Source organism: Anopheles arabiensis, chromosome 2, assembly GCF_016920715.1.
Source record: "Anopheles arabiensis isolate DONGOLA chromosome 2, AaraD3, whole genome shotgun sequence".
NCBI lineage: Eukaryota > Metazoa > Arthropoda > Insecta > Diptera > Culicidae > Anopheles > Anopheles arabiensis.
The window spans coordinates 79,379,970-79,405,635 of NC_053517.1; the positions used below are offsets into that span (position 1 = coordinate 79,379,970).

The 25,666-nt window shown below is 44.4% G+C and overlaps 3 protein-coding genes and 1 pseudogene across 3 annotated transcripts; 1 reads left to right on the forward strand and 3 right to left on the reverse strand.

The window, feature by feature from the left end:
- Nucleotides 1-276: 276 nt before the first annotated feature.
- Nucleotides 277-2,590, reverse strand: LOC120896881 (integrator complex subunit 9). The gene is given in 5 exon segments (XM_040301385.1): nucleotides 277-822; nucleotides 824-2,089; nucleotides 2,091-2,168; nucleotides 2,239-2,430; nucleotides 2,507-2,590. Coding segments are annotated over 5 exon segments (1,992 nt in total). The 5' UTR covers nucleotides 2,516-2,590; the 3' UTR covers nucleotides 277-375.
- A 1,756-nt stretch (nucleotides 2,591-4,346) lies between these two features.
- Nucleotides 4,347-6,731, reverse strand: LOC120895574 (odorant receptor 63a-like). Its single transcript, XM_040299068.1, has 8 exons — nucleotides 6,478-6,731; nucleotides 6,269-6,407; nucleotides 6,004-6,186; nucleotides 5,672-5,942; nucleotides 5,486-5,591; nucleotides 5,267-5,368; nucleotides 4,963-5,118; nucleotides 4,347-4,872 (listed from the first exon to the last, which is right to left on the reverse strand). The coding sequence occupies exons 1-8, from the start codon at nucleotides 6,712-6,714 to the stop codon at nucleotides 4,816-4,818; spliced, it is 1,251 nt and encodes a 416-aa protein (XP_040155002.1). The 5' UTR covers nucleotides 6,715-6,731; the 3' UTR covers nucleotides 4,347-4,815.
- A 4,590-nt stretch (nucleotides 6,732-11,321) lies between these two features.
- Nucleotides 11,322-14,831, forward strand: LOC120896394 (annotated as a pseudogene).
- A 4,704-nt stretch (nucleotides 14,832-19,535) lies between these two features.
- On the reverse strand, nucleotides 19,536-24,431 carry LOC120894666 (scoloptoxin SSD976-like). The gene is made up of 4 exons (XM_040297386.1): nucleotides 24,338-24,431; nucleotides 20,439-20,506; nucleotides 19,847-20,369; nucleotides 19,536-19,780 (listed from the first exon to the last, which is right to left on the reverse strand). Exons 2-4 carry the CDS (start codon nucleotides 20,455-20,457, stop codon nucleotides 19,561-19,563), a joined length of 762 nt encoding a protein of 253 aa, XP_040153320.1. The 5' UTR covers nucleotides 20,458-20,506; nucleotides 24,338-24,431; the 3' UTR covers nucleotides 19,536-19,560.
- Nucleotides 24,432-25,666: the final 1,235 nt, after the last annotated feature.

Consider the following 25,666-nt stretch of genomic DNA (forward strand, 5'->3'; position numbering starts at 1 on the left):
AAAGGAATATCTACATTTTTAGGTACTTTTCACCGAATGTTAGTAAACTTTGGCGCATCGATTTGGTAGCAGAGAGTGGCCAGAAGCGGGTGTTTTGTGTGAGAATTGAACTGTACGTCTACAGCTGGGAGGATATGCTGCCAAGGTACTGAAGTGTTGTACTTTACCTCAAATTTCGAGTGAAATTGTGCAACCCTTTTCTAAAATGATACAATAATAATGTTAAAAATAATAATGAATAAATTTCTTTCTCTAACTGAACATGCTTTCAACCCATTTTCGTCAGCTTCGTGTCAGCTTCATCAGAAGTATATTAAAATTATCATTACACTAGAAAGTTTACCAGCTACTTACACACTTCCCCAGCGCTCCTATTCAAAAGCTTTGCACACATTGAAGCAACAGATCGCGCAACTTTAACCGGAGCGACTGCTTGCCACCGCAGACAATGTCCGTGCTCTTTTCGCTCACCTTTATCACCGTATCCTCGGACGGCAGCAGCAGCGTCACCTCGTCCGCACTGCCCTGCTCCACCTTCAGATCCGTAAACCCGTCCTGGGCCAGCTTTTTCAGCAGCAGATTAATGTCCAGCGTGCCCCACTCGTACCGGACGGTGCGCAGCTGGCTGTACGGTTGCGGCGGACCGGCCGGTTTCGATTTGTGCTCGTCCGCCAGCTCCTCCTTGGTCGGCTCGAGCGGCAGCAGATCGTGAATGTTGTCCTTCACCTGCAGCACCCCGGTCACGGTCGACACGGTAACGCCCGGCTGCACCTCCTGCGGACAGATCGTTTTCGCCATCTTCGGGTTTAGGTAGACGCGGCCGCGCTTTCCTCTTAAGCGGCAGCTTGATCACCTCACCGCGCTTAAACTTTATAATCATTTTGTCCGGTATCGGATCGATGACGAGGTCCAGCTTTTGCGGCGCAATCGCCGGCGGCTGGGTGTAGTTCTCCGGTATTACCAGCACGCCCGGTTTCAGCTCCTTGATCAGCTTGTTGGCCTGCTGGAAGTTGAGCGACGTTTCGATCGGACAGTACACCGTCTTGATGGCGAGCGGCTGGTACGGGGCCAGCGCCTGCATGTGCGGAAAGTCCGGCTCGGTAAAGATGATGGTGTGCAGCGGGTTGCTGCCCCACAGCTCGACAAAGTGTACGGCGTCGCCGAACCGCAGGCTCGGATGGCCACAGAACACCACGCACGGCTGCCGGAACTCGGTACTGAAACCCTCCGAGTCGATGTGCTTGAAGTGCTTCAGCTTGGCGTTCTTTACCAGGCTCGCGTGCGGAAACGGTTCGTCCGGTATGTACACCTTGTTCTGCTTCGAGGTGGACAGCCACTCGGCCAGGATGTTGGAGTACGCGAGCGAGCTGTCCGCCACCGGCGAGATGAAAAACATCGGTATCTGGGTAAAGCCCTGATTGTCCAGACTGACCGAGAGGCATTCGAACAGATCGTACACGACGCCGGACGGGTAGCAGGGTATCAGCACCGAGCCACCGTTCCGCAGCGTCATCATCACGTTCATGCACAGCTCGCCCAGCATTGCGTCGGGATTGACGTGCGGTGCCTGGGTCAATCCGGTCATAATCACCACATCCGAATACTTCAACGCCGTCTGATTGATCGGTCGCGGATGTGTGGTCAGTGTGGAGGAGCCGCTGATGTAGGAAATCTTCTCCTGTCCCGAAACTATCGTCCAGTTGCTCGACCCAAGACAGAAGCCCGAGCTGATCGGTGTTACCTGCAGTGCGCCGAATATGTCCAGCTTCTGGTCGTACCCGGTCATCCGGACGCGTGCCAAACTCTTGTTGACCGCGTCCATGCTGAACAGGTGGCGCCAATTTTTCGGCTTAAACACATCGTTCAGCGGCATCGGTAGCTGGTGCTGGATCTCCTTCCACATCCGGGCGGTGCTTTCTTTCGGCGAGGCTTCGATGTACTCCACCAGCTCCTCGAGGAAAAAGCGACCGATCTGTAGCGTCGGTTCCGTGGCGTACACCTCGCCGCAGAACCCCGTCCCCTCGGTGATGTACGGCAGGGCGAGCATGTTCGTGTAGTTCGAGATCAGTATCACATCGATCTCGGAGAAAATCGATCAGCTTCTCGAGCGGTGGCACAAACTCCGGCGCCGAATTGACGAATGCACAGCCGCAGCATTCTTTTATCTCCTACGAGGGGATTGAAGGGAAGCAATATGTAAACAAAACGGATCGAACAGTTTTTCTCCTTCAAACTTACCCCATCTTCCAGCTGTATGTCGGAATCGCGACAGTTCCAGTTTGGCAAACACTGAAACTTTGGGCTTTGCACCAACGGCAGGGGTAGAAAATTCAGCACCGAGCTGATCGACAAACCGCAGTCCAGCATTATCATCAAGCCCTTGTAGCTGAGCACGTAGCATGGTTTGGCCGGATCACCGCTCAACGCGTACTGCAAGGTAAACACATAAACATCACTCACCACCATCACAATTGCCTAAAATCTGCTTTAAAGCAATGATACTTACTAATTTCATCTTAAAATAAACAAATTTTAATGCAGTAACGGAGCAAAACTCGTATTGTTTACGCCGGTTCAGCACGATGTAAACAAATCGAGCTGTCAAAATCGAAATCGACAACCACGGTGCTTATAGATGAGGTGGGATTGTTTTCCGAGAAATTGTTTGTAGAACAGTTCAGGACTGTGCTACGAGCGTAGAACAGTGCACGTGTTTGTGCATAACCGCAAATCGTTTTTTTTTTAATAAATTACAGATCGAATTGCAGAATTTAAGTTCTAATGGCCTTTTCTAATAACAAATTTCACAGTTCTGCATCATTACTCAGATTAATTTTTGGCTTAAGCGATCTCGTGGTACAATCGTCAGCTCGCACGACTTAATAACATGCCCGGCATGGGTTCAAGTCTTATATGGACCGTATCCCCGTTGCAAGCACGGACTATCAGGTTGCATGGTTACTGAATAACTCTCGAAAGCCTGTATACAAGGCGCCATGTCCACGTAGGACGTTATGCCAAGTATTAAAATAATCTTTTGCTACATATTTGGGCTGGAATGAGACACATGGTTAAAAAAAAGGCCATAATACAACTAGCAGCAATACCTTAGTTCATTTTAATTTTTAATTTTCTAAACCGAACTTAGCTACTCAAGTATAAAACCATTGAACATGTATTAAAAACATAATCATTTTGTTCCCACCGCATGGCTACTGAACCGAGCTAATAGCGCCATCAAAACTGGGAAAAGTGGTTCCGCTTCACCTTTCATTCCGATGTGAACCCTGAAATCACCGCCCAGATAAAGCACCGGATTTGTAATTAATCATCAAAATTGTAATTTATAACCCAAATAAACTTGGACGCTTGATAACGCAAAAAGCAGTCTTGGTTGAATCGGATTGTCTGATGGTCAGGTTCAATTGCTTTATGTTAGAGGAGTTTGTCAGCTTGAGGCCCAGACATGATGCGAATCGCAACCAGAGCGCGTTTGTAAATGCAATTTCACTGGTACTTTTTAGGGGTAACGCAATTAGAGTGATTGTACGAAACAATAACAATACATCTGTATGCATGGAAAATATGCCTTCGTCATTCTTTGGTACAACAACCGTTGTCGGTCAAGGTCTGCCAGTACACCACTCAAATCCATTGACTATCAGCAGCTTATTGTTTTACCTCATAGCAGGGTTAGACAGTCTTACCGTATGGGGAGGACAAGGTCCATACAGGGCTTGAACCCATGACGGGCATGTTGTTAGGTCGTGCAAGTTGATGACAGTACCACAGGATCCGCCCAACGCTTCACATACCGAGCGGAAAAATACACAGAAAAGACCCCACTCGAAGCATACATTAATGATCTATTTAACTACCGTTGCCAGAGGAAGCAAAACACCACCCGAGGGGACCATTTTATTAAAACTTTCTAGTGCACCAAACACACGCACCTACACGTGGCTATTAATAAAGCAATGTACGATCATTTAATTGAGCATCGATCTTGTAATAAGATGTTTCTACTGCGCGAGCCAGCGCCACTACCCGCAACGAATGGTGCCCAACGTGCGTCATCGATACTGTGCGTCAACGACAGCAAAAAACAAAACCAATCACTCTGGCCCCTCGGTATCCACAGACCACTGCTGCAGAGAGATAGCTTTCGCACGGGCTCGATCAACAGCAGGCCAAATGGGACCGGGCGCGTAAGATCTCCGGCTTAGTGCAATTGTTAATTAAAGTGACCGGCAAATAAGTGTACCTCGCATCCCGCTGCCCCCTGAAACCCCCCCACCCCAAGATTGGCATCGTGACCTATCCCGAGAACCGGGATTGATCCTGCATAAACCGCGCTCGCCTTATCAACCGTTCAAAGCACCGTTTAGGTACTTTCCCATTGTGCACAGAAATCGGAACTGACTAATTGACTCTCACCCGTCGAGTGTATCCGTGTTGTGTGTGCGTGTATGTGCACCATATGTTTGGATGAGTTTGCCAGTGATAAGGGCCAGCCTTCGCCCAAATATCCCGCACCCGAAAACACAATGCGAGCGACCTCTGCTACCGTAGCGCGTGATGTTGATCAGCGTCGACTCCCGCACGGGGCTTATCGCGCTTTACGGGCCAGCCGTGTGGTTTCGCCACCCGCCGTCCGTGCTGTACTTTGTACTGTGGGTCTGGACCGCTCGAACACGGCCAATATCTGCACCCTGTGTGCGTGTGAGTGTGTGTTTACGTGCCAAAGAAAGAGAGAGAAAACAACTACGTTCCAAGGGGCTCGCCAAGCGCAATGCGACGGCTCATCGTTTGGGTCTATTCCTCGGCAAGCGTCTGCAGTACGGTAAAGTAGGATGCAGCACTTCGGATTATCTGTTCGAAATCGGTGATAAGCAGAGCGGTAAGGTGAGCTCCGGAACGGCCTCTGCGGTGGAGGTGTGTCACCTCCAGAATAGCACTTACGGTGGAAAACGTTTCCAGCGACATGGCGGAAAAGCTCCACGCGCGCATCTCGATCTGCCGCTGGCTGTACAGCAGCAGGACGTGCTGCGTGCTCTTGAACCGCTGCGCACAAAGCTCCCACTGTGCGTCGTACACCGAGCGGGGCAGCTCCGTACCCTGGTCGGTGGGAATAAATCAAACAACAAACCGTGTAGTAGTGGTGGGGGAAGGTTTCGAAGGCAGGATTCAACAATTGGAGCATGCTGTTCCCATTCTGTCCAAACATTGACCTGAATTCCGAACCGATCGTGAGAAATGCCCTTACCTCGTTCTGGAGCCGCTGGCCGTACCAGCAGAACTGGAACAGCTGATAGATAGCCGCTATCAGGTAGAGCACCATCAGCATCGTTTGCGAATCGCCCTCATCCTTCCGGGCAGCGTTTGCGAACGAATGGTGGTAGAAAGTAATTCAACAGAACGAAAACAATAATCATCTCGCGCAAGGGGGGGGGAGCACTGATTCATCTCCTCACAGCATACTCACAGCGTGCATACTGGCGGCAAATGCAATGACACAGATAATCGAGGTGCTGGTAAACAGTTGCACCAGCAGCACCGGCGAGAAGATTTCATTTATCTTCTCAATCAGTCTGCCGAAAATTGGGGAGTGAAAAACAAATCGTAAGCGATGGGTGCTGGAAGCTCTCCACAACCACACAGCCTACTTAACTGTATCGTGCGGATGTGGTGCAGTATGCATTCCCGCTGAAAGAAGGCACGCTCCGCGTCCGTTAACCCAGGGTTCGCCGTTTCGTGCAGCAAATCTCTCAGCAGACGCATCAGCGAAGCGGCGTACAGTACCATCGCGACGTACAGACCGTCGAACGCCACCACCCCGGCCCAGGTGGTGTAGCCGGACAGTGATTCCGAGCAGAACAGTAGCTCAAACAGTGGGCTGCGTCGTTTAACGGGCTCCAGCAAGGGATAGTATGTGTTGTACACTGCAAAGTAAAATAAGTTAAATGCGGAAACCAACAACGAATCTTATCACGAAACACTCACCAAAGCTTCGGTTGAATGCATTGCCCTGGAACTGATTGTACAGATTGCTGCAGGCAGGTATGATGGAATAGTTGGACGCCACCAGCCCCACGACTAGCGTGTAGAAGCGCAAGTTAAGCTGCACCTCCTTGCACTGCCGCGCCAGCAGCTTGTGGATGCGGTGGAAGATAGTTCCCCGGTCGGCTGCAAACAAACACGCACACACACAAACGACACGTGAATTATTTCAACCCCCGGCAATGGAGCACATCCGCACTACTTTTACTTTTGCGCAAAAATCTTATCTTCTTGATGAAGGTCGCGTCTTGCAACGTTTGCCATAGCTGCACTATCTCGGCCTCGTACGCGTGGATGCGCATCACCTTAATGCCCGTGGTGGTGATGCTAACGAAGCTGCAAAGTCCCTACAATCGCGGAATGAGAAGGAATCTTGTTTTTTTTTTTGGAAAATTAAATCATTTTCCTTTTTCTCACCTGCACGACTAAACCAAGATTGCCCAGATTTCGGAAGAAAAACTCCGTCTGCAGGAAGGTGTTGAGCCAATGCATCAGCAGCATAAAGTAGTACAGCCTTCGGTACCAGTGGCTGCGCATCGAAACGTACTGGCCGGGCCAGATGCCCATCGTTGTGGCCAGTGCCCGTACCCAGTAGGTGCTGCGCTGCACGAGCTCGCCGTAATCGTCCTCCGGTTTGTAGTGTTCCGTGTCCATGGTTAAGCTGCCGTCTACTGTCTTAAGTCAATCGATGTGGGCTTAATTTATACGAAATGTTCTGATAATTTACTCCAATGAGGAGTTTCTTTGAAATTCTCTTTCAAGAGTGTGTTCCTGTGTCTTTGAGGACACTACTTAGGCCGTTAATACTTCATCACCTCCTCATTACCGGTACACTTCAAACTTGGTAAGATTCAATGGCAATTCGTGTGAATTGTGACACCTTTCACTATCAAATAGCTACTCCAATTAAGAAGGAACATCCTTGTCAATGTTCTATTTTTGTGATTTGCAGTTTTTGAGCTTTTTTATTAAATTCTTTTACGTTTCTTTGTGTGGTGGTGTCATCGTGAATGATTCACCCTTCCAAAGGCTAACGAATCCGCACTCTATCATACCCTAAATATTTCCATGATCTCGTCTCTTAAGCTAACAAACCGGCGTTGACGTCTTACCCTAGCCAATGCAATTATACAGCAACCACCCCGTTTGCAGCTAAACGACCAACGACTCCTCACCTTCTCACATCAATCAGCATCAAACACACCGGACACGCACAATCACCACCGGAGCAAACATTTGCACTACTAGTTCATTCACAAACGTAGCAGTTCCGGTTAAGCACTGTGGCCTCCCACACCAACCAGCATGCGGTACAGCCTTCTCCTACCCCCAACACCAACGTGGTACAGGTGTATATTGTCAACAAGATGCATCGAAGCCTGCCCGAGTGGTGTGTGCCCACCTGGGCGGTTGGTTTTTGGGTGGAAAATTCATGGTTCGTGATTTTACCTTACCAAAACCGACGGTCGGACGTTTCGATGACGTCTCCCCGGGCGAGGGCAATTGGTTGAAAGAAACACCCCCACGAAAGGCGCGTGGCACTTGAACCAAATTAAAAATATCCGATGATCGTACACACTCCGTTTTGCGTCAATCCATCTCACACAGAGACAGCACCGGGAGGGTTAAAGGGTGAGTAAGGTTTGCGTGCGAGCGGGCACACTTCCTTCACAACAATGTACGATGCATCATCAGTTCCGGGGGGAGGATGGGTGGATTATTTTATTACCACTGGAAACAGTTAGAAACGAACTTAATTTCCTCCCTCTGGAGCCGCACCGGAGAATAGTTACTCATCGCAGGAGAATCATTGGCTTTTCCCACCCATGGGAGCAAGGGATTTCATCGGTGTCGGTGTCATTTATTTACACTTTACCAGTGATTTGAATGGGGCACCGGGTGTTACTTTCACACCTGGTGTGCTTCCCTAAGTGCGGGTTCTATTAGCATCAATCAATCTCATTCGATGATTGCAATGTCGTTAAGGAGAAGCAGAAGTGTGGCAAACGTAACAGTATTACAGATTGCACAATACCAGTAAGAGATGTATTTTATTTGCATCTACAATTGTGCAAGTTGTTTGTTGTTGGCTAAGTAATCAAACTTTTGTTAGTAGTTTTGCAAATTTTAGTAATTAGCTATTTTACCTTCATAATTGTACTTGAAAATGAGTTTAGTATCAAATGTGTTTATACGGAAAGCAAAATTTAGCTTGTTGTTTTTTAGTTGTTTTTTTAGTTTTTAGTTTTACTGTTTTGTTGATTGATTTTCATTATGATTGATATTTAACTATTGTGTTTTATTATTTTTGTTGTTTCGTTTTTTGTTTTATAATTTTATAGATTTTCTTATTTTCTTATTTGTTTGTATTTGTTATTTTACTCTTTTTATTGGCTATTGTTTTGTATTGAATAATATTTCTTGTATTGTAAGTTTTGATTTTGTTATTGTTGTTTTTAGTTGTTTTATAGTTATTTTACTGTTTTGTTGATTGGTTTTCATTGTGATTGATTTTTAACTATTGTGTTTTATTCTTTTTGTTGTTTATCTCTTTTTGTTTTATTTTTTTATAGATTTTCTTATTGTCTAGTTCATTTGTATTTGTTATTTCACTCTTTTTATTGGCTATTGTACTATTTATATAACTTCTTTATAAAAAAAGGTTTATATGTTTAATTTTTTTTATGAATTATTTTTTTCATTTTTTTTATTATATTTTTATTTGATAAGTTTATATATTTATTTATTTATTTATATTCATTTATTTATTAATTTTTATTCATATGATTATATGTTTCAGTATTGACTATGGATTTATTTTAAATAACAGTAAGGATAACAGTAAACGTTGTGCATAAAAACTCTTTAAAACATCCTACACCCCCTATCTAACCTACATTCGCCTCACATAACCAGCGCGATCTTTCATTTCACAGATCTACCCGGTTCGATAGCGGAAACAATCCACCTGTCCTATCACTTCTCCACTGTCTATCATCTTACATTTTAAACTGTCAACTCAGAGCTTGCCTCAAAATTGGCAAACGTTAAATACGTCTATTGCCAGGAATGCAACCTCCGATAAAGCACACACAAGCATAAGAGGAATCTTCCGTCACTACATTACCTCGCAAAACCATCGCAACCATCCGACCGATAAGAAATCAAGATGTAATGCTTACACTTACGCTGGTAAATGACACCGAATGCTCGCGATAACATTGATCAAAGTCATTTGCGATCGCTTATGTCACTGTGACAGGTGTGTTTGTATAAAGAACAGCCCAAAAAAGTCCGGGAAACCTTTGCTCTCTTGGCCATCCGCCGAGCGCGGTTCGTATGCGTGCTCGAGATGGTTGTGCTGCACTGTTTGTTCACCTTCTACCTTGGACGTTGTCGGTTAATGCTTAATTTTGGAGCTCCATAGCTCAATTAGTGGCAAGCGGCGGTTCGGCTGTTCGAGACTGTTCTTCGTGGTGGTCCTTTCGCATAACATGGGCGTCCTTGTGTCGTGTGCGTCGTGTGTGTGTGTGCCTTCATTAATAATCAAATCAGTGCCAGATCAACACACGTGTAACGATTCGACCGTCGGCCGTGGTGTCTTGCTGGGATGGGCGTCCCGTGACGTCCATAGTTCTTATCGTACATTCTGGTTCGTTCAATAGTGCTTCATTGACGAACGGGCGTCAATTGTCTAATTGGATCTCTCTTTGCTCGACTTATTGCGATTACCCTTGCCACGCGTGTCTTCTACTATCTGACCGACAGACGACACCGAAAATATTCCACCGCAAATCGGCGACACGTGGAACAGGGTGACGACAAGTGGCCGAACCGTTCATTGATCCTTTTGACTGGACCGATGCAAATTGTCTCGCCTTGCGGCTTGGATGTAATCGGTAGGTCCGTGGTGCGAAAATTACCTTCCACAAACACAGCTCATTATTGGTGGCTGGCAAAACAGGCGGTCAACGCAATTCGTTCCCAACCGGACTGGACTGTGGTTCCAATTAACAGACGTCATTGTAGGTGAGCGCATGAATTTGAGTGAGTGGGAGCCGTCTATGCCAGACAGAAGATTTTTTTCTTTCTTTTTTCAAAGAAGAATGAATACATGTTCCTATAATTTAATGAAAAATTCTATATCAATCAAACCATCAATTAATCCATCTTATCATTGTGAAAAGAGGTAAAAATATAGAAACTGAACTTTGTCTGTAAATTTAACTATATTCTGAGATTAAAATATGAATTGTAAAACAAAAACCACTGTTTTGGAGGACTATGAATCATACAAAAATAAAGATATTATAAAAAACACAAACTCATTCCATAAGATGTTATTTATAATGATACAATATTATTAGAACAGTACTAAATACATTCATAAGCTAAATGCAATACAAATAAAACAAAGCATATATAAGCGAGGAAATAAGGCAGCAACTCTGACGATTAAATAGTAGTTCATCTCATATCCAACACACTAAAATATACCACATTTTGTTATATTCACAATTTGAATGGTTGAAATTTAATCAATATAAATCTTGTGCTCATCATTTCTATACATACAAATGTACTAAAAATGTCCTATAACTTTAAAACATTTACTATGATTATAATTTACACCATAAAATAAGTAAAATGAGTCTGATTATTTTTGTTTTGTTTTACAAATATCAAATCCTATCCCTCTTTCGAAATATCGAATCGACTCTCATGTAAATTGTGTCTATAAACCTAAACGATACAACTTACTATAATATTCGTAGTACAGTTCCTAGAATTCTCTAGGAGGCGGGGCGCTGTAATGCTCCCACACCGATTAGATGTAGACAAGCGTTACTCATCGGGCACACGCCGTGCACACACAGCCGTCTAAGCGCGCTCAATCAATGGAGCCACCCCGAAAAAACATCCTGCTTTCCAGCTTTCCTATTGGCCGGTGCACGCACAGCCAAACACGTACACATCGCGATTCACACGCCACTTCGGCCACTTCGAAGACGGGCTGCTTTCGGGCCCACACGAGCGCCTTCCTTATCGCGACGAGTCGTGTGCGACGGCAAAAGGGGTTTTCGCACCGCCAGCAAATCGCAAACTGTGGCCACCCACAGCCCACCCAAACGCAAATCACACCACAAGCGCAGCACAAAGTGACTTCACGGCGGTGGTGGTGGTGATGGTAGTAAGGTGAGTTGCAACGACTCACGCCCGACCGGTGAGATGTGAACGAGAATCCCCGGTTGGAGCTGCGGCCGGTTTATAAAAGCGTTCCCGCGCGACACTATCAACTCAGTCGCTGTGCGAATCTTCAGCTGGTCTGACAGATTAATGGAGCTGCGTGTGCGAAGCAGTGTGTGTGTGTGTGCAAATGTGTTTAATCAGCGCAGGAGCAGCTTGTAGTGGCGAATAATTTTACTGCACCGTTCGAATTGGTGATACGACGATGGGCTGGAGTGTGAAGTCGAGAATGAATTGTTAAAGCAGAGCATAAATTTCATACTTTACCGTGCGTAAAGGTGATTTGCTATAAAAAGTGTTCTAAAAAGTGTGCTATAAAACTGTGCTACTTCTTAGTGTACGGAAGATAATTAAAGAAAAGGTGTATTAAACAAAACCTTGTGCAATAGTGATACGAGTGAAAGAAGCAACCATCCAGCTGCACTTCTGATCTTGCCCCCCCAAGATCAGTATCCGTCGGCCGCCGAGTTAGTTCACAAAAATGCACTTCGGAATAGCGGATGCATCGTAAGTGTTGTTACATGATGTGGTGTGTTGTGTGTTTTTATTTTGTGATTCTCCATTTCCCTTACTAAGTGCGCTCGTGGCCTCTTTTCGTTCACAGTGTGTGGCTAGTGTTGATCGCGGTGCGACTACAGCTCTGCACCTGCTCCAAGTACACCTGTGCGATCGGTTCGGACGGATTCTGCATCTTCCAGGGCGTACACATCGAAAGCTCGGAGCAGGCGGCAAATGTGCAGCTCGAACCCCTGCCGGTGCCGCCGCCGATGTGACGCGGGTCAAGTTCCGCGACTCCAGCATGGTCGCGCTACCGTCCAGCCTGTACGGGGCCTTTCGCCAGCTGCAGGAGCTGCGCGTCTGGTGGATGCATCTGCACAGTATTCACATCGATCCGCGCCTGCTGTCGCTCGATGCGGAGAAGAATCGCATCAGCAGCATCACGACCGAGCCCGGCACGGTGCCGCTGCTCCGCAAGCTCGAGCTCAACCAGAACCGGCTGCGCAACATCGACAACATCTCGGTGTTTGAGAACCTGGAGGTGCTCGAGCTAGCGCACAACGATCTCCGCACGCTCGATCTTTGTGTGTTCCAGCGCATGCCCAAGCTGCGGCTGCTCGATCTTTCCAGCAACAATCTGGCGCTGGTGCGCAGCTCGATCGGTGCCGAGAAGCTTGCCTCACTGACAGTATTATATCTGAACGATAACCGGCTGACCTACCTGGACCTAAGCATTCTACGATCGTTCCCGGCCCTCGAGAAGGTACATCTCGCGAACAACGCGCTCGTGTACGTCGATCACGACTCGCTGCCCACCATGCTACCCCGGTTGCGTGTGTTCCATCTGCAAACGAACGATTGGCACTGCGAAGGGCTGGCCGAGCTGATCGGACAGCTGCGCAAGACGGGCGTCCAAGACTTCAAAACGTTCAGTGCGTTCAGCTGCAAGGAGCGCATGGTGGAAGGTATCTGCTGCACCGAGAACAAACCATTCGCCCTGGTACGCAAATCAAACCAATACCTCGCCAGCTACACCTCCGAGCTGAACGGACACACGCGCCACCTGATGCGGGAGCTGCAGCATACCCGGCATGAGGTCGCACGGTTGATTGCGAACGACAACTACACTCAGGTGTCGCTGCAAAACATTGGCGACGAGGTGGAGGAACTTCGCAACCAGCTGACGGATGCACTGTCCTCGCCCGATCCCGTCACGGGCCGTCCGGTAAAACCACCAAGCGCAGCAGCCGGCAGTCGAACCGCCCCCGGCGGCTCAATCAATCCCGAGCGGCTGGTGGCGGAGGTGGCCAAACTAAGGCGCGACTTCCAGAAGATGGCCGGCGAAAACCAAACGCTCCGCCAGCAGGTGCGCCAGTACGAGAAGCTACGGCAGGAGCTGGAAGCGCTGCGCACCGACACGAACGAGACGAAGCTCGCCTTTCAGCTAATGAAGGAGGAGAACGCACTGCTCCGGCAGGATCTGAACCAGCTCGAGCAGAAACTGCAGCAGCTGTTTAGCCGTGGAACGGCCGCCTGATAGTCCGCGGGAATGATGTTTTTTGTTCCGCATGGGTTGAATCTGATCTGAGCGTACGCTTGATGCGTGCGCCGTTTATCTCTCACGTTATTCTCTCTCTCTCTACTTAGCGCACTTAGAGTGCGGTTCGCCGTCTCTGGCACACCGGCAGGTGTCTCACACTGTCTTTCTCAAGGCTGGAAGCGAAAGCAATGTGGCTAGAGACGTGTGCCGCAGGTGTTTGAATCGAAATCGTAGCAATCCGTGACAGCTGTGACCGGTAGAGCTGTAGTCACTCGTCTCGGGCTGTACTATGTATAACTGTACTACACTACTTACACTAACCGTAGGATGGGCGTAGACGCCTTTCCGAATCGTACCAAAGAGCACTAAACTAACTAGCTTTAGTATAGCAACTAGCGAAACGATCTTCATGCTTTCGATGGCAAACCGTAGCAGCAGCAGCAGCAGCAGCAACTAGAAAATCAAAACAAAAAGAAAACAGAGCAAAGAAAGTATATTATATTCGAAAGTGTTATACGAACGTTATACTTACCTGTGAAATTGTCCTACCGTTAAATCTGTCTGTTAGTCCTAATATATGTGTGTGTGTAGCGGCTACCTTCCAGCGGAATCGTACATGGTAACGGAAAAGCTCATCAGCCCCAAACCCCAGTTCAGATTACACTGGGCATTTGTTTTGTTTTGTTCCGCCAGCGTACGTTCCGACGCGTGTACTAAACAAGCAAACAATTACACTGCACTTAGCTAGCTACAGCCGCCGCTAAACGTCATCAACCGTTGCGTCACTTGCGGTCTGTTGGGCGGCCCAGCGTCCGTCGGCACGTGATTGCGGTATGACCCACACCGGACTAAGGAGGAAATTGAGTTGCTGCTGTCCAAACAAGCGTTTAGGTCCTTCCTCATTTCCTCATTGGCGGAGAGCGCAAACTGTTCTACACGCTTCTTTCACACATCGACAGGTCGATGTAGCTTTTAGAAAGATTAATTTATGACACTTTTAGGCAACGATTAGTTACTGCTTCTAGGAATGATAATTAGTGATGGTCATACTAAAGACATTACGTTTATATTTGTAATTATTTTCCTCAAACCATGTTTCCTCCATCACAACATTGAATTGGAACCTTAGGGTGGCCCTTTCTGTTAGAATGTTTAGGATATTTCTCATTTAATATTTATTAAACGCGAGCGCAGCCCATAAAACCCAGTCGACAGCTGGAACCTACTCTCGAATTCCTTCACATACGTAAAGAATCAAGTGATGGCTCGAAAAAGTGCAAAAATTGTGCTGCATTGCTTCATAAGATTACAAAGAAATGTAGAATCGCACACAAAACACTCGACACCCCTATCCCTCTATCGTGTAACCGTGTTCGTCGTGATGCCCAGGCGAGCACCCCTGTCTGACACCGCGCTGCCATTCGTAGTGTATTGTACTAGCGTTTAATTGAACAATAAAGAAAAACCAAACGTTGCAAACGTGAAATTGGAGAGTGTTATTTGCTGTTATACCAACCACCACCTGCCATTTTGAAAAGAAAGAAAGCGCCACTTCTTCTCCATGCTGCAGCACATCACAGTAAGCAATGAAGTTTACCTTGAAGCTCCATTTGACAGATATATCACAGGCATGGGGCATTATGTCCTTTCCATCAAAAGCGATGGTTTTAAATTTACGTGAAACCCTGCAAGGAATTGTAAGTAAATATAGAGCATGATAATTTTCCTCCTAAATACCTCACTACCCTTTTCTCAGTTAATCTGCTTTCTCGTGATCTGCAATGTGGCGGAAGCAGTTGTGATCCAAATTGTCCGAACTGTGTGTGATTTCGTGCAGGGTGTGGTGAACGTGTGTATGGTTGTGATCTACCTGTTCGTCTTCGGTGTGGTGGTGCTGCTTAGCTGGTCGGTGGAGTTATGCCGATTTCTGCTGCATTGATAAAGCAAGCACATGAAGCTGATGAACGGTGTATTTGATTATTACATTTAATTGTGGAATAAAATTCTTTTAAAAGCTTTTTTAATTCCATAATACGGTTTCCGACAGTTTTGAGATGTGATAAAATGTAAATGAAATTTATCTTTTATTACTTTAATAACCTTTTTTATGTTTTGAACTTAAAAATGCCTAGTTTTAAAAGCAAAATAAATCAATTATTCACTTAATTACGTACAAACTACCATGCGCCTCCATTTTCCATATCCTTAGCTTTTCCTTACGTTCTCCAGCGACCATTTTTCATTGTATTAGCACTTCGCAAGCCAGCAAAATGAATTAAATCGCAGTTACAACGACCACTTCCACACCGGCTCACAACGACCAGTAGCAACAAAAAAGGGCCGCTACGATGACGCGGCGCGTGTATCAGTCGCGTACTTCACGTATCAGCCGCATCGACGTGCCATCCGCGCATCGGGTGGGGGCTAAAGTTCGTGCGATACGCCTGCCAATCGGCCGCCCCGAGGCGCCAGTGCGAGTCCTCGCGTGGATCACATGCGCAGCCCTCCTACGAGCGTTCGCGGTGCGTGCACAGTTGCGCTTACTTCCCATTGCGCTCGCTTGCCCTTTTTTGCCCATATAAACTATGTCCAGTGAATGGGTGATAATGAACGTTGGGATGAGAGATGAGTGAAAAAAAAACTAACAAAACGATTAATATGATTTCGAATTTACCTCCCAGCCAATCGCCAAAGTGCCGCTTCACAAAGGCTGCGCTGCGTGCCTTTTGGCCGCAACATGCTGCGAGCGATCGAACTGCAGTGATAAGAGCAGCTGAGATGAGGGATAGCTTAGCAGGATGGGCCCAAAGGCAACGGGTCGAGTGTTTGTAAACGTCAAGCCTTTTTGATTTCTCCGTTTCACCCCGCACACCGTCGGGTCAGTGCATCGCGCTGTTTGTTTACCTATGGCAGCGTCATCGTTACGAGCGCACCCGGGAACGGTCGCGGCCTGGTCGGAACCTGGACGTACCCTGCCTACGTAGCCCGACAATTAGCTGAAACCGATGTAATCGGCATGTAATTGCGATGAATTATTAAATCATCCTCGTAGCATCCGTAGGCACACGGTACAGCTCTTATCAGCTCCCAGCATCGTGGCGGCGTGGTTCGTTGGGGGAAAGTATCAAACGGCGCACAAGCGGAAAGGCCTACCTGCTGCTAATACTGCCCCTAAATCGACTACGCTGGGGGAAAGTAAACACAAGATTGTGCAGCTTCTGTGTAATGGGGGATCGTTGCACGTACAGGAATTAAGCGATCGTAGGCTAAATTGTGGCTAAGAAAGTTGCATCAGATTGTTATGTTAGGTTGGTCAACTTTGCAAGCAGCTTAATAGGGTACGACAGGGCGTGACAGTGATCGTTGGAAAGACATGTACTAAAAAAATACTAATAATGATGTTGATCTTATGCAATCATACTAAAATATTAATTTTAAAACATACATTGTTACGAGTGTGGTAGGTTAGGAGATAGTTACGGTCGATCTTCTAATGAGTTTGATTTTGAATAAGGTCGCCATGTAATGATTTCGCAAGGCGGTCACTGTGATGATCACACAGTTGATCGTATTCACACGTCGCGGTAGGTCAGTGTTTTGCTGACATGTATCGTGGTAGAATAATCTTTGGTAGAAGCAGATTTTTCAACACTTGATCGTCCAGGTGATCATAGAAACCCAGAAGAGGTTTCCCTGACCGGAAACGTTGGATTTTAGAAACCTTACCTTGGGTAAAGGGACATAACTAAACTCTTGAAATAAGTTGGTAGGCGAAATTTTTGGGCAGCGTAACGTCGCAATCTTGACAGTCCGAACGAATCTGATTTGTCACGGTTGGAATTGGTTTTATTTATACTCATAGGGTTTCGTACATTTGGTTTTGGAATATGTTTTTGTCCCAATTGAAGGTTATTAATATGAGGTGCAATTTATACATTGTGTCATTCTATCATTATGTACCTATGCTGCGCTTTTAGTGTTCGCTTTCGTTAAAGTTCTGGAACGTTTCAGCTAACAACAGGTGCGTTCGTCGATCTTTGCCTGCGCTGCGCTTTTAACAATAAGGTGCTATGCGTTCTCTGTTTGTCCACTTTGCTGCAGTAACGCTTGAATTGCTTATGCTGTGCGTTTCGGTTATTTTCGATTAATGTGTCTCAATTGTTTTTTTTTCCTATGAACGGTATGGTTGGGGTATGTTGCTATGGTGTTGATTGATTTGCTGATGTGTTATAATGACTGTGTTACAATATGTCTATAGTTGATAATGTGTATTAAGCTCTGTATTTTAGATATGCTACACGAGAATGAAAGGGTTTTTATTGAAGAAATGAATGAGTTTTTGAATATGAAACTTTGTAAGATTTCAGTTCGTAAACCTGTGTATAACAGATAAGGGCACCATATGCTGCTAAACTGTTAATACATATTTACATATTAGTACACAAGTAATCTTCATTCACTGTTTTCAGAAGTTTTGTTGATTTGTTTCGAATATTTCCAATATTCAAGTAAATGGCAAATTAATTTGTACGAATTGAAAAAAATTTAACTTGTAAATTTTATACTGATTATATATCCTAAAAGGAGTACATATAAGTTCATAGCATTTTACATCGAATTTTGAAACATTTCTCATACAAGTATTGGTTATTAATTAATGAATTAAAATATTTTCCATTGTTTTCCATTGCTATTTTTGATCTCTAATATGTATTGTTCTTTTTCTTTCAAAAAATCTTGAATTTTTTTGGCTGGCTGTAGAAAAAAATAATTTCGTTCCATGGACATCTTTTGGAGGGTAATTATTTAAGTTTACTTGAAAAATAAATCTACGACCTTGCGAGCTCCCTTTCGTCAGTTAATCGGAAATTTTGCCGTGACATGATTTTTAAGATCTACCATGCATGCTTCGATGCACTTATTGTTGTCTAATAGTACCAAAATGTTGTAGATGCCGGAACGGACTTATCCGATGTCCACAACCATACACGCTTCTAAACAAAGTTCCTTTTTTTGGCCATCACTGTTAGAGTTCGACTGGCAGGGGTGTCAAATTTTGAGTGCTGATTCATAAGATACTATTAGTGAAAGTTCAATGAACGTTTTGTTAGTACGGTTGAAGATAAACTCATGAAAAATTCGACAATTGTTGTCCATTCCCATGCGATATGTTACAGTATGGTTTTATCTTTGCATGTGGTGCATTTATCTGGTATGGGGTTTTATATCTGTGTTAGCCATGCTACACTCCATCGACAACAACAGAGGATATTTCGAAGAAGCAATGTCTACACTATACAGAGTAGAACTTCCCATTTCCCATTCCAAGTGTCTTTACAACTGCTTATTGGTTAGTTCTTATGCATCAGTTGTTCTTTATACTACTTTATAGTTCGATAGACTATTGGCAATAATGTTATTATTTCGTAATTATTGACAATGCATTATTCCCGAAAACACCTGTTGAGACGTTATCAACAGGATTCTTTCTTTCACCCGAATGTACAATAAATATTAGATATACAAGCGATTTTTAAGCAACGTTAGTTTATTGTAGCTAAAAATTTAGTCGCTTGATTCGGGGATCGGTGAAAGAATGGCTAAAGATCGTAACCTTTGCCACGTTCGGGAATTTTCGTGTTATCGGGACTGCTCAGCCCGATCGTTATCAGCACGACTCTACTTCTATAGTGCCCTCTATCGGGATTGACGGAAAACACCACTGTGCCATCGAATTGACCGTTAATATTAATTTTAATATTTAACAACACCCGTTTCTGTTTATACAAACATAGCACAACAACAATGTTGCATTGACTGAAGCGACATCTGACTTCAAATATTGCAGATTGATTATTCTTTACTAACGAACTAATAAATAAACAAATAAGAAAATAAAAACTAAATAATAAATATAATAGCAAATATAATAGCTGCATTTCAAATAAAATATGTTGTACTGGTCAAATTATTATATGAAAAATTAAATAACATTTAAGGTCCTTGAAATAATTGTTTACTTACCATAATGCTTAATCGTTGTACTAGTAATTTTGAACAAATCAATTGAAATAAATTTGTAACTTTAGAACTATTATGTCATCATACCATATTCTTCTTCACAGTTTTAGCTGTATCCTTTTATAATTTATTGATTTTCACAGAAAATCTTCCCATACACAACACGATCGAACGAACGAACGCAAACCATCATCTCACGTCCTGCACAGACCGGGATAGATTGGATTCAGGCCCGCCTGACATTGCGAACCCGCCCGACCCACCGTGTACACCTCCTGCGTGACGATGTTGTTGTACGAGTAGTTGCACACAAAGTACACCTTCGTGGCGGCTCCCTCGCTCCAGTTTTGCATCGCACATCCCACCTTCCACGTGCGATCGTTCACCAGCATCGTAAAGTGGCCAATGTTTTTACTGCAAAAAAAATAATTTAAAAAAAGGTAAGTAGTCGAATTGCTAACCCTGAGTGACTGAACTTACACTTGTGATCGTGGAAACGCCTGAATGTAGGCAGGCTTCACCTTTTTGTTCTCCTTCCACCAGCCGCCGATGAAACGCGTTATCAGATCGGTCACCGTGTACGCTCCCGGCTCGTAGTACTTGAGCAGCGCGATGTTCTGGCCGGAGGTGAGAAACTGGGGCGTATTGCGACACCGATCGTGGGCGAAGACGCAGGAGCGTGCATTGTTCCCGGCCTGTGCAGCCAGCTCGTCGTCCCACACCATCGTGTACATGCGGGCGGCCGGTCCGAGCGGGAACTGGTAGCCGGATGCTACTCGCGACCGGTAGTAGTTGTGCAGGTGCAGGATGTGCGCCTGGACAGCCGGGGTCATCGGCACCACGCTCGGCAGCTTGCCGTAGCAAAAGTGACCCCCGGAGAGGGGCGGTGGGTTGCAGCCTACGTTGGGGCCACCGTGCGGGCAGAGGCTCGGGGAGCAGTAGTAGTTGGGTGCGTAACCATCGGTCGAGAAGACCGTGATGGAGAGTAGACAAAGTGTGAGTGCTGGAGGGGAATGGGGATGAGTTAGCCAATGTGGTGTCAGCAGATGTAGTTGACAAGCAGACTACTCACCAAACGTGGACTGATGCATTTTGCTTCGAATGATGGCAAAGGAGTTGTTAGCAATTTGAAGTATGATTCTGTAAAATGAACAGCAAATAAAGAAATTCCATTTCCTGTCATATTTTTAAATTATCATAGTTCCACATACAATTAAAAAAAAATCTCAGGGGAAGCTAGGTAAAGACGGACACGTTAAGGGAAATGGTTAAAATCTAGGGATATATAAGTGCAATGATCATGAAAATGTGCGTACATTATCTTACACTCTTGTTTTATCAGAAAATGTGTTAAAACTTTTAAGTTTCCATCGATTTTTGTGTTTTTTTCATGAATGAAAAACATGTTTTTTTTCGAGCAGTTTTGAAACGTTCGTGTCAGATAGACATGGGAAAGATGGACACCATGAAGGGTAAGATAGACACCTATAAAAAAAACGTTAGAAATTGAAGAAGTTTATAGTATTTTAACATATCCTATTGCTTTCCAAATCCTGGGGCTTACATAAACCAATTCTAGGCCAATTGCAACGACGGTTCATTCAGCCATGAATTTAGAAATTGTAAGCGGCGCTTGTCGTAACATCGGGCACTAACAGCTGACATTGGTCCAGCTTACAGAACAACAGTCTAGAACTTCCGTTTAGGAAATTACTCCGCGAAAAGTCCACGACCCCAGTATTTTTTGAGGGACTTGTTAATATTTTAAGCCATTTTCCACCATGTCAAAATTCAACATTTGAAATTTGTAATCCCATAGAATTTCTCATCTATTCCTGAACGATGTCGTATCAATACATCATCTTTTTATTGCATAAAGTTGTCCAAGTCGTGACTAGATATTGGACTTCGTGAAGCGCCTCATCAGCATCGAGCGAGTTTAAGGTTAACGAATGGCTACTATTTTGACCGGTGTTTCATTTCTCGCTTCTTTCAATACTTTCTCTAGTTGCTGATTGGTTTATAGCTTCGGAATCCTTTATCTAAGGTAATGAAGAAATCTATTCATCACCAATTGATATAAGAAGTAAAATAAATCAATAAATTCGGTGTCCATCTTTCCCGCTTTTCTGAAGTAGTCAAATTAGATCAACGAGGGGGCACACGATTGAAAATTTATTTTGTTCCTGCATTTAACCAATTTTGCATATATTATGCCAAAGCTTCGAAAACTACCTTTTTCATGCATTTATGAGAAGTGTCCATCTTACCCGCAGTGTCCGTCTTTACCTACCTTCCCCTACAGGGTTTTTTTACGTTCAATACGTAAAATCTATTTTTTGCGATCATTGTCATTTGTCTGTTTGTGTAGGTCGAAGCAATCAAAGAAAGATCAAATACATTGCCATTCAAATAGTTGAAATGTATTTAAAGGAGGTTGAAATATGTTATTACAGTGTCAAGCTAACTTAAGAAACCCTGTTTTAAAAACTCATTCATCGCCAACTAAGGTTCCTCGCTTATCATTCCTTTCAAATCTATCACAATAAAATGAAACTTTTTTCAAAGCTCTAGGATAAAATTACCGTAAAGTTTACAACCAATGATAATGATACGATAAAAAACAGATATTTAAAGCGGCACTAGCAACGCAAAAGAGAAAACATTCCAAATCACCACCAACGTAACACTTAATCGATCGGTTTAAGTTATGGAACCGGATATATGTAAAAACTTGATTTTTGCCTGCCACAATGGGTACATTTCATACCAGCAGGATCAGCTTTATATTTTGATTGTCCATTCGAAAGGTCCACAAAACTTTTTGTTTCAAACTTTCACTGCAAAAAGAGCTCATAGATTAAAATAATTTAATAATGAGATTGTCAAACTTTTCAAGCAACGGACCTGATTGATGAATTTTATGAGCCTTGCAGTGTTTTGTACGGCACTTTAGACGCGTCGTCACTGTCGTTTGGAAACAGTTTTATAGTTTTTACGTGTGTTACCATTTGGGTATGAGGTAGTCGCTTACAGTCCTTAATGGTATCCAGCTAAACCAGTAATGGACACAGGCAGCGATTGATAAAGTACGGCTCGCGAGCAGCATGCGCCTCTTTGCTGTTTAGACCACGGCTCTTTAACCATCATAAATATATTCCATAGACCATTTAGGCATTTTTACCTTTGGTTTACTAATTTGACTCTTTAGGTGGAGCTCTGCGAGCATTTTTATATATTTTTGCTGTTTCGGTCCCAAAGTTTGCCGACCCCTGTACATGGGTAATCCGAAGTGGAATCGTGGATCCAATCCGACTAGTCGTCTCGTCGTGGATGCAACTCCAATCCGAAAAAAAACTAAATCAACGTCCAAAATCAACTACGCAATTTCGGATGATTCTGGATGAGTCCGAGGAGTACAAAGGCGAATCCTACGAGTACGAAGCTGATTCCGTCGAGTGCGGATCTGGATGGATCAGACCCTGGAAAAATGTGCCATTTTTCCCTTCTCTACAACATATTTCAGTTTCAGCCAAAAATGGTATAATGTTGACCAGATGAATAAATACAGGAGTTGCCATACATTTTTGGTTGCATATTTTTTTGATGCGTTCCCACGATTTTTTGGTCGTTTCCCAGAATTTTTGGTCCAATTGTATTGATATCCAATCGGAATATACCAATAAATTATAGGAACGAACCAAAAATGTATGGGATACGACCAAAAAATCGTGGGAACGCACCAAAAGATCATGGGAACTGGCCAATAAATCGTGAGAAACCATGTAAAACAACTTTTGGTCAAAACCACGACAAAGAATTAAAAAAAATCAACCAAAGTTAAGTAGAATGAAATCACTCTTTTCACATTTCATAACATTTTGCCCGCTGACCATGCTTGGCCGAGCCTGGATGAAATACATTTTCTTACATTTCCTGTGTTTTATTTGATATATTTTTTTAAAAGCTGTTTTCCTTGAAATACTTTTGGAAGGTTTTTTTTATAAATAAAATATAGTTGAATATTTATCATAGATTATTTAAGTTTAATATTTAAAATTTGTGAAATTCATCAAATTTTAAACTATTAAAACTGATGGTATTACAGGGTTTTCAGACGTTCTCATTATTTTGGGATACTTTCTTGACTCGTTCTTACGGAAAGTGAACTTTATGTGGATCTTCTATTTGACGTAACGTCCTACGTGGACATGCCGACCTATACAGGCTTTCGAGACTTAATTCATTACCACGCAGCCGGATAGTCAATCCTTGCTACGTTGGGATGGCTCATTCTGGGCTTGAACCCATGACGGGCATGTTATTGAGTCGTTCGAGTTGACGACTGTACCACGGGACCCTTGGATATTATATAGGAAATTTCCATGGAATTCCAAAATCAGCCTGTCCAAAACGGGTGCCGTAGAGTCCACTTCCCTTCCCACTAAGTTGACTTCCCGTATGAAAAGTCAAGAAAGTGTTCCAAAATTATGAGAACCCCTGAAAACCTTGCAATGAAACGAGGAATCAAATAAGCTCTTTCCGTTTCGATCGTTATGATATTTAAAATCTTTCAACGTTAAAACACACGCAATTTCATGTTATTTCACGTTGTTTCTATTGGCTCATTCTCTATCATTCTGTTCCAGCACTCCAGAACACTTTTGCACACGTCAACGATGAACATTGGTCTAGAGCATAGCTACATGAAAGGTTCGTTGAACATGCTAACACCACGCTTGACACTACAAATTAACATCCCTACGTCACAGCATCCGACGCACGGGTGCGAATGATAAACGTGCCAATTAATCGCTCCAAACTGTCCACCTGAACACCCCGAACAACAAAAAAACAAACCCATGCGATCGCACCATAACTCTATTGTTCCACTTTCTGCACACTCTTCCGGGCGATCAACACACCAACCAATACGTGCAAAAAATGCATCATCAAACGGGCATCACTTACTTGCTTTCACCCCGCACCAACTCTACACACCAGATGCACACACACACGCAAACGCACACACAAACCAAAACCCACGACGAGTGAGCGCTCCCGATCGCTGCTAGACTGCGACTAACGCACTAATCGCAACCGAAAAGCTCAAAAGGCTAATCGTCGTGACCGCGCACCAGCAGCGGCATCCTTGCGTATCATGCGCATGGCGAACTTATACCCCCACTCCTCTCTGCCAAAAACAAAAAAAATACCAGAAAATAGAAGCGCCACCACACCATATTTAACCGAAAACCACACCGTTTGTTTCGGCCGTGTTTTGGGTGTATCTTCATCAATTTTTCCTCCAGCGGTCCCAGCGGTTTCGCGATCAATTTATCAGCCGCAACTGGTTAAACCGCCGTTTTGTGTGTGTGATCGGCCGGAAGAAGAGCAGGGGGCATTGGCATAAATTTAGCCTACTTTGGGGCCGGACGGCGCTTTTGGGAGCGCTTTTGTCGGCTCGCATCTCAGCTCGCACCCCGCCGCGAAAGGCTTTGGACCCTTTCAAGGCCAACCCTGCTGGACGTTTGGGGAGAACGTTTGCGACGTTCCAGGGGGGGACGGTAGCGGCATTTTAGGGCCTTGCTCGTTTTCTCGCACGAGCGATAAATCGCTCACAGCAGGAGCATGAGATGAAGGGAAAAGTAAGAGAAAGAGAGAGTAGGTGGAGGACCTGTTTTTTTTTGGCCTGCTTTGTGTCGTTTCGTTGATCAAACAAACAAACGATGAGAGCGGAAAAATTAGCTCCATTCCTTTCGGTACAATTTATGCAGATCACTTTGCGCTGTTTTGTTTTGATCGTCGCGTTTGGAGCATCCTTTCCCCGGACAGCCAACAACCCGGGGAGGATTTAATTTAAAGAGCATATAATTCCCGGATGATGATCATGACGATGATGGGCTGTTTACGAAGAAGGTTGTGTGGCAAGGAAAAGGGTATGCAAAGGTTCGAGCGAACGTTTTATGACCGATTGTCGCTTTCTTTAGAAGTTTGCTAACACGCGCTGTGTTTGTTCGGGCTTGCCATTTAATTGGGAATATATGGTTTATTGTAGTAATTCCAATTCCTGGATGATCGTTGCAAGTCTTATACGATTATGGCATGGAAGAAGGAGTCCACCAATTAGAAATCCTTCACATCACGGACTGGTGCCATAAAGCAAATTAATTTGACATTTTAAGCATCATCAAGCTTTTTGGATAAGTATGTAACATTTTGCAAAGTAATACAACTTCTCGATTGAATCTCAAATGGGCCAAAACGTATCTGTTTTATCCAAAAATTCTCAGCTGAAGT

Coding starts and splice junctions, on each gene's coding strand:
- LOC120895574 (XM_040299068.1), bottom strand. CDS start 6,714: ATGGACACGGAACACTACAAACCGGAGGACGATTACGGCGAGCTCGTG. Junction 6,408..6,477: donor ATCTTGGTTTAGTCGTGCAG/GTGAGAAAAAGG, acceptor CCGCGATTGTAG/GGACTTTGCAGCTTCGTTAG. Junction 5,943..6,003: donor TGCATTCAACCGAAGCTTTG/GTGAGTGTTTCG, acceptor TTTACTTTGCAG/TGTACAACACATACTATCCC.
- LOC120894666 (XM_040297386.1), bottom strand. Junction 19,781..19,846: donor GCGTTTCCACGATCACAAGT/GTAAGTTCAGTC, acceptor TTTTTTTTGCAG/TAAAAACATTGGCCACTTTA.